Genomic DNA, 9056 nt, shown 5'->3' on the forward strand with positions numbered 1-9056 from the left:
TTTCATTTTCCACCCTTTGGTCTTATTTCCACCGTTTGGCCTCTGTGACATTCAAATGCTATGTGTGCATGATGTGCAAACACAGAAGGTGGTGTTAATGATCAGACCAGGCCTTAGTTCACATGGCAGTGTGCCACAAATCTGAGGATGACTCTTGTCTGCTCCCCTTTTCTCCTTCTCATGCTGTTAATAATAACAGTAGTCAGTATTTACTGAGTACTTCCATAACAGGCTATGTGATGATGAATACTTGAGAATGTTAGCTCATTAATCGTCTCGTAAGTGAATAACCTGGGACTTAGAGAAATAAGTACCTTGGCCGACCTTCCACAATCAGTTCCACAGCCTGTATGAGGCTGTGCCGGGACCCCCGCTCAGAGGGTCTTACTTCTGGTGTGCCTGTCTCAGGCCATACCAAGGCCCAGCTGCTCCTTGGTCCACACTGTTGCAGCCTGTCATCTGGATGACTTGGCTCTACCTATCCTATCTGTCCAGGTTCTTTTCAAAGTCTGGTTCGTGAAATTATCCAGACTTACAATGGAAATTGCCCAGCAAGAAGTATGGGGCAATCATGTCTGTTAGTGCAGGGGATGATAATGGCAGGGATGCCGGCTCCACTGATGGGGTCCTCAGCGGCCAGGCACTGGCCCCCATGATGGATGGCCACTGTGGTCCTCACTGCAATCATGATGTTATCCCTGTTTTACAGAGGAAGAAACTGCCTATGATGGCACCACTATCACTGGGCAGAGCTGGGATTCGAACCCTGACCTCTGGTTCCAGGTTGAAACTTGCCAACTAAATCCCTGCCCATTTGCATATGTGACAATGTATGCCACCCTTCTAATGGCAAGACCTGACATCTGTCCCAGTTCAAGCTCACCTTGCCAGCGTAGAGCCATCCCTTTGGTCTCCTGGACTGTTGTTATTTTGTCAGCCAGTGTATTTGCTGTTCCTGTATTCGATGTGGTAGATATGCCTCATGATATCATCCAGTTCACCCACAACGTCAAACAGGACAGGCCTAGGGGGCTGCGCTCTGGGGTGTGGGGCTGGGATTCTGCCCCAAGCTGGTCTCTCTCAGTCAGTATTTTCAGTGTGTAATCGTATAACAGTTCCAACCACAACTCATTGCTACCATGTTCACCCTGTATCCTCCATCTTAACAGTAATTCATGAGACTTCACAGAGAATTAAAATGTATTGAGCTCTCTAACGCACTGTAGGCCGTTTACCTTCATACTGGCCGTGTGCCTGTGCGTAGGTCCTTCCTGATGTACGGGAAAAACGAAGCTTGGAGAAAGCTGCTGTGACTCCACAAGGTCATCAGCTAGGCGAGTGGCAGAACTGGAATTCCAACCAAGGTCATCAAATTCTGGTCCTCTGCCTGTCCCCAGCACTGCCATCTGCCATCTGAAGTTCCTGCTTATGTTCTGACAGAACTTCCTAAGAGTTTTGGTCACCTGGGCTAAATAATCTCAAAGTTGCCATCCATTTCTGGGGCTCTGGTTAGGCCCTTCATTTTCAGACATCGGCTGTACCTAAATATGATCTCTCCTCTTTCCCATTGTGTGCGTGGCCTCCAGGCAGCAAGTGCGCCGGACCATCCGCGGTTTTTCTCAGTTGCCTGTGATCTGCGCTGCCTGCCACTGTGCCTGTCCTTGGCCCAGGGCTCAGAGTTCTGAGCTTCACTAGATCTTGATCTTCGGCACGAAACTGAAGCCCACTTTTCACCAGCCTCTGTGTCCACAGAACCCCTCCCAAGAATGCTGCTGTGGTTCCCATGATTCCCACTGCCACAGCAGGACTCAACTGGAGCCGAGCGTCTGCTGGGGCTCTTGTAGTTTTACAAAAGCTGGACTTGGTTGGATCCTAAGAAATCACAAAGAAGGCACCCCTGAAACAGCTGGTCTGCCAGTGTACTTCTCTGCCAGAACAGAACCCGGAGGTTCCAAGAGTCTTGATACAGTTCCTTTCCTCACTGACCGTAAAAGGTAGGGTAGCGTCCTCCCTGGGCCGGCCCACGCCAAGGTGAAGTTATCATGGCATCTCACACCAGCTTATTCTTTACCTCAGCTCCTCTGTGTACAAGCATACGGAGGGCCCGCTTGTCACTTTCCCCTGGAGTTGCCTGTTACCTACCCTCACTGTGACCTGAGAGCCACCAAAACCCTACCCAGACATGGCCACCTTTTCGTCATCCATGGAGTCAGGCACAAACGTAGAGACTCAGTCAGCCCCGGGCCACCCGAAATCATCGCTGTCTCCTGCGTTCACTGAGAGCCCAGGCTTTTCTTCCTACCTGGGGGACTTGTGTCCTCAGCAGAGACCTTCAGCGCCTAGCCGTGGCCCTGGAACATCAGATCAGAGGAGTGTGCTTGATCAATCCTCAGTCTGTCTGAAGAACCCCCTCTGTCTGTCTGTCTGTCTGTGTTTTAGTTGTACTATAGCCTCGCCGAATCAAACCAACTCAAAGGCAAAAGGCAGAGAGGTTTCTGATTAATAGAAATTAAAATACTCTGGCCTTTCACTATTGGACAAAATTCTACCATTTGCTTTTGTTTCCCCTTAGAGTGAATATACTGTTATTTTCTAATTATAAAAATAATGCATGCTCATTGTAAAACTACAGGACATAGGGAAAAGCTCGACAGTTACCCACAAGCCCACATTCAGGTTCACCCTGATACATTTCCTTTATCCTTCAGACTTTGCACGTATACATACAGACATACGGATTTATGTATATTAAAAACGTTTTACGCCAGGAAGTTGCCCCTTGTTTTGAAAACTGTAGCATGGTGGCAGACTGCTATGGTTAAACTCTGTGAGGTCAGATTTCCTGAGTTCACATTCTTGCATTACTGGTTTGTGGCCCTGGACAAATGACCTAATCTCTCTTTGCCTCAGTTTCCTTACCAGGAAGTGGGGATACTAGTAGTACTTGTTTTCAGGTGGTGGTTGGAAAAGTGAGTTAAATGTTAATGCCTATGTCATGTAGTCATTTGAATGACTTTGATTTGACCTGTTTTATATTTAAATCCATTAACAGCCCATGTAATTGGTATTCAATTAAATGTTTTCGTCTATTTGTAGAGCCTATGCAGGACGCCATTGTGGTCATCACTGCTCTTCAAACAGAGCCTGCAGGAAGCGCTCTAGAGGAGCCTTTCAAAACCTTGGGGAAAAGATGTATTGTTCAGTGACTGTCGTGGATAACTGGGTAACTCTTAGGAAGAAACAGTTCATTTCTCTGTTACTCAAAATAAAACTTAGATGGAATTAAAGCAGTAGCAAGCTAGATGAAAAAATACTTTAATGTTTTTGAAATCCTGGGATGAAGACTTTTCAAAACATGACCCTAAAGCCATAAAACTTGAAACTATTGATACTTAACAGTACATAAATAAAATTTAAACTTCTGTCCCATAACAGAATGCCATTAACAAAAGCCTGAATTGGAATGGCTTTTTACCTAGAAAGATCATTCTGAGAATTTAATGATGAAGTTGGGAGAAGGCCCTGCGATCTCTCTTCTCCAGTGGTCATTGTAACAGGGTATATTGATTTTCTAATTAGGCTGTGATTTCACCTTATTGGTGGTGCAAGTGGCATCTGCCTGTCATGCTGAGTAATCCAGCCTGGTAACTGGGGAGGGGTTTATTCAGCCTTCACTACAAGGGAGTTCCCTGTGGTTAGATAAACTGATCTGTTGCTTGGTAACTACAGGATTACTATGGTGGATGCTCAGGAAGGCCATTGGAGAGGGGTGCGGGTATTTGGAGGGGAAGGAGGGCGAGAAAGTTGGCAGGTTCCTGGGAGCATTGCAGCTTGGCAGAGGGAGAAATTGAGCGCCCATCGCATGTTTGGGTTTAGAGTAGTTCATCTTCCCATCTGTACTTCGCCTTTTCAGCACTGGGCCTTGGAACAAAGGACAAGGGGACAGGGAGCTGGCCAAGGGATGAATGGGTTTTGTTGAGGTGTCTGTTGTGACAGCAGGTGAAACCCCTGCAGGGTTGGCCTGAGCTTCTCCCACTTAAGGAAGAGGTCTGGGCTGGAAAATGCCACCCTCTGCCCACTTGCTGACCACCGGAACCTCTGAGTGTATGGACTGCTGGCTTTGCATCCCAGGTTGAAAGGACATTGGCTAACGTGATGAAATAGCCAGGAGAGGTGGTGATGATAACTGAAGGCGCATAGGCCCCATCTCCAAGACATACATCCTCTTCCACCACATGGGCTCTCCTGTTCCTACTCAGTGGTGCAGTGTACACCCTAGTGGTTGCCTTCCTCCACCTCAGACCCACGGTGTTTGTCTGTGAAGGGACAGGTCTTGAGGAGCTGTGGAAGTGGCCCCGGTGGTGTGTGGGTGTCTGCCTGTTGTGTAGGCTGCATTCATGGCTACAGGCTTTTGCTCTTTTGGGTGGATGGCAGCCTGGGAGCACGGGCACGCTGCCTGAGCGCTGGTGCCTGGAAGATGCTCCTGCAGCCCGCACCGCCTCTGTAGGCGGTTAGTGTATCAGTCACCCCAATAAGATGCTGGTTCTTTATTTTGCGTTAGCGGGACCAGGAGCCATCATTGAAGTGCTGGGGAGAATATTTTGACTGAAATTTTGCATATTTTGAAACTTAGGTTGTTACATTTAAAATTATACATATTGTGAACCTGGCTTCAAACAAGAGGGAAGAAAAAGCATTCCTTCCTGTCAGACCCTTTTCACTCTGTCACATAACCTGACTAAAAATAAACTAAGGCACAAGAACTGGCAGCCCTCAGTTTGGAACAAGTTGAGTGCGCCCGTTGCAGGCACTGTCTCCCGCCACTTCCCAACCACAGGTCAGCCCCCCGCGGCTCAGACCTCCTCCAGGGACACCGGTGCACTCGGTCCGCACGGGTGGGTGACCCATGATGAGGCTCACTGCTCTTTGGGAAGTGGTGGATGCTGTCGGAAGAGCCCTGGCCCAGCTGTCAGGGGCTGTAGCACCAGTCCTGGCTCCTGGGTGGCTCTGGGGGAGGTGCGTGGCATCTCCAGACCTGTTTCCTAATGTTTAACTGTGACTGTGATCCACATGCCAACTACTAGCTACCCCCTTATATGTCTTAGTTTTTTCTAATCCTCACACCTATGAGCACCATTCTCAGTGAGGAAACTGAGGCACAGAGCCTGAGTTGCTCATTTTGTGTCCTCAGCTGATGAGTGACAGTCAAGTTCCAATCCTGGCTTCTCCCTCCTCCACCCCGTGGCTCTGCTGTCTCCCTTCACCACTCCCTACTCAGTCGCCTGGCTCCTGCCCCACTGTCCTGCTGAAATAGTCCTTAGGAGACCACAGAGGACCCCTCCTGTCACATCTGGGCCATTTTCCACCCTTGGTCCAACTGAGTCCTCCTGCCCTGCCTGACCCTGCAAATCATTCTCTGCCCTGAGTTTGCCTTGGCTTCTTCACTTACCAGCCATGTGGTCCTGGGGCAAGTTACCCACCTTGTTGAGCGAGGATTGTAGGAGATCGTGTACATGAATCATTTCCCACAGACCCCAGGATGTCTTCCCTGTATACTTCTCATCTTCTCACTACACCCTGCCCTAATGTGCTCACCCCATAAACTCCTGGCCCTTACATGTTATCTCCTCATCGTCCCCTTGTTTCAGATCTTCTTTTCCCGCAGAGGTTGGCTTGAATGTGCCTTCCTATATGTTGCAATAGAAAACACCATTGTATGACTGTCACCCTGTCCTCTGGAGGGTGGTTATAACCAGGTATTACTGCTTCAGCTCGGTTATAATGGGTTCTACAAGCTTTCACAGTCAGGTTAATAACATAGTATTAGTCTTATTTCTAATTCTTGGGTTTTAAGGCATTCTGTTAACATTTATTTTGACCACAATTTCAGTTCAGTTTATTCTCTGATTGTAGCAAAGAAAATGCTGTAAACGTAGTAGCAGAATGTAATGTATGTGTTTGTGAGAACTCCATGACACCGTAGTGTCCTAAGACACTGCCATTTTGGTATTGAAGGAATTGCCAACAAGGCCCCATTGGTCATTGTTTTATTGTTGTTGCTCTGGTTAAAATCTTGTCTTAAGAAACGTTATTTTACTCTTCAGTTTTCATGATCATTCTTCTGACGTATGGTTGAACATCTGTAAATTTCCTCCTCTGATCTTCTGATTAAATGGTAAAATTGTCATCTTTTCAGGACAGTTATCAGGATTCGACATCTGAAATTGATTTTCTACCCTTGGCGTTTTCTGAGTAGGGGCTTAGGGCAGGGAGAAGCCTCCCTCTAACACCCGGGTCTGTGTGGGCTGGAGAGAGCTGCTGGTCTAATCCTCAGTGCACACATTGACCAGGCTGTGCCCTGGATTTGGGCTTTGTAGGGTCAGAAATATGTTTAATAGTTTCTTCCATTCATATGATTCCATTCATATCTGGCTCTCATCCCAGCCATCACTCCGGGACCCTGGAGGGCGGCATAGACCTTGCTGGACTCTGCTCCCGCAGGGCTGAGTCCTGAAGCCCTCAGGAGCCCATGAGGAGGCCAGTTGCTTTAAGCTGCTTGGGGGTTACCGGGAAGCTGCCGCAAGCTTTCACTGCTTCATGTTGTTGAGTGTGACGGTGGGTTTTTCCCTGTCCTTTGGCAAACCGCTGTATCATACACCTCGTTTGCCATCAGAGCATGAGGGTGTCTAGTTCTTTTTTTCCCCATGAAAACAACACAGAACAAAGCCTCACTTTTAAAAATGCCATGGTATTTTGCCACCGTTATGAAAATCTGTCAGCGCCGTATCTAATCTTCTGGTGCATAGAATATCAAAACAAGTGCCATTGAAGGAATTGTACTTCTGTTAATACAAAAAATGTCAGCTTCACAGTCTCAGAACCAGCTGCTATCAGCCTCTTTCCAAATGGGAAAGAAAAATAATAATAATAAAGTTTCCTTTCCCTCTCTGCTGTTACTGTTCTTCAGGCCTGACCTTCATAAGAAGACCCAGAGTAAACACAGCCTCACCGAAATCCTACGTTCGGAATACTCAAGCGGCATAGAGCCCGGCGTCGCCAAGGTCAAAAAGCAAAATGCACCCAGGGAGCCTGGTAGCCGGCCCCTGCGGCCCAGTCTGCAGCCAACACCCTGCTTTGGCCGTGGGAAAACATTAAAATGGAGAAAAACCCAGAAAGCTTTACAGCAGGACAGCAAGACTTCCCAGAAAGTTTAAAATCTCTCTGGGTCTTCGAGTGGATCCTGGAAGCCCTGGGTGGCAGTGGATTGATGTCCTGTTCTTGTCACAGGAGCCTTGTGAAAAACAACTGCTGCCTTTCCCTGAATACCACGTCCCCAAGAATCAGAGGGGCCACAGCCCTTTTCCTCCACGGGAGGCCCTGGAGCCTGATGGAAATCAGTGGTGTGGGCCACCATAGAGACTAGCCAGCTCCCGATGGAAGGGGTCTGTGTCTTGCATTGATCCCATCAGTACCCGGCGCTCCCTTCACCCAGGCGCTGACATGCCGGGGTTGAGCTGGCACTCTGCGACGTGGTGTCAAGAACGTCTTGCGTGTCAGTCTGGAACGGGGTTGACTGCTGCCCTTACCTGTGTTCTGAAGTTTCACAGCTTGACTTCAGCCTACCTAGCAGTGCATACATTGGCATGAATTTTGTGAATTAGGGTGTTAAAAACTGGAATTGAATTTGTACAAAAAGAGAAGAAAACACATTTATCGCTGGTTATTTTCTTTATGTAGGAATGTACTGTGAAAAAGGACCGAAAGTTTTTGGTCTGGGTCAAAAGATACGAATGTGTTTTCAGGCTCATGGTCCCTCTTATTTTCTTCTGGAAACACGAGATTGCATTTACATGCATTGTTCCTTCTTTCATGTCCATGGAAAACTCATTCTCTCAGGCTAATTGATTTACTGTTGGCTTTTTATTATTTGCCTTTGAAGTCAAAAGGCCCCAGTATCCCAAGCTTTTTTTCCCTATCAAATCCCGTCTTGTCTTCAAGAAAGGTCTGAGGGTCTTTGTATTGTGACCCGGGCCACAGCTGCCCCCCCGCCCCTGCATTGTGTTTTCTGGGAGGTTTGAAAGAGGCCCCCTGGAGCGTACTAATTTCCCAATAAATGTAATATTTGGGCACTTGCAGAGGGGTCCAGAAGAGAGAGGGTTGGAGGCCTCCACACCACTGGGCACCACTCCTGTCCTCTCCGCTGTCTCTTGCTTTCTCACTTTCCTTCTCCTCTGCAGTGACTGTGCCACCCTCCGTGGTCTCCCCAGGACCAGTGTTGAGGCACCACTTCAGCAGATACCCCTAGATCCGTGAAAGGCCTAGGTGGCCATGAGAGGGTGGTGAGAGTTGGCAAAGTGGGCCTTCCTGCAGGGACCACGGGGGATCAGCATCCTTGCCTCCATTCTAGACACAGGTGAATGTCAGTGGGCACCCAGACCGGCAGGGACTCCAGTGTGAGGGCGAGGAGGAGCCTAGTGAGACTGGATCCTCTGCAGGTGGAAAAATAGGACCTCAGAGTTGACTGTCACATACAAATTAACAGGGACTATTGGTGAAGTTTCTAACAGTAATAATTAAAAAACAACAACCCCGCAGCACATGTCAGCCTGACTTTGGGCAAGTCTGCCACCTTTCTTTTATTTCGATGTGTAATGGTTCACATGATTTGGATGAGAAAAGGAGGGTTCAAACTTTATAGACAAAACCCAGCTGTGTGAAAAACAGGATTAATGCCAGTGATTGGGGATGATCAAAGAGAAACCTTACTTTTTCTCCCCCTAGTACTCATTCCACTAAAGGGCCAACTGGCAGAGCTCTGCATGCCTGGGGGGAAAGAAGTGCTAGAATCGTGCAACGTGTGAGTGACGGTCATTCCAAGATCAAAACTTACACACTTTATCTGCTAACTCTTACAGTGAGGGTTTCTTGCCATAGATGCTATGTGGGTCTAAGTAGAATCAATATATTACCCCAGTTAATAAAGAAACATGGATTTAGCAGATTTAAGGTTAATATTGTTTAAATTTAAATAACCTTAAAATAAATCTCTTTCTCTT

The 9056-nt window shown here is 47.7% G+C and overlaps 1 protein-coding gene across 2 annotated transcripts in view; it reads left to right on the plus strand.

Annotated features, from left to right (window-relative positions):
- DDX31 (DEAD (Asp-Glu-Ala-Asp) box polypeptide 31) overlaps positions 1-9056 on the plus strand; it is a 79850-nt gene extending 70794 nt beyond the window's left edge. For both annotated transcript variants that reach the window (XM_011931173.1, XM_011931174.1), the window contains one exon: positions 6968-9056. In XM_011931173.1, coding sequence (XP_011786563.1) covers positions 6968-7214 — 247 coding nt within the window. In that variant the 3' untranslated portion in view covers positions 7215-9056. The remainder of the gene's footprint in view (positions 1-6967) is intronic.

This window comes from Colobus angolensis, unplaced genomic scaffold (assembly GCF_000951035.1).
Source record: "Colobus angolensis palliatus isolate OR3802 unplaced genomic scaffold, Cang.pa_1.0 Scaffold9, whole genome shotgun sequence".
Lineage (NCBI taxonomy): Eukaryota > Metazoa > Chordata > Mammalia > Primates > Cercopithecidae > Colobus > Colobus angolensis.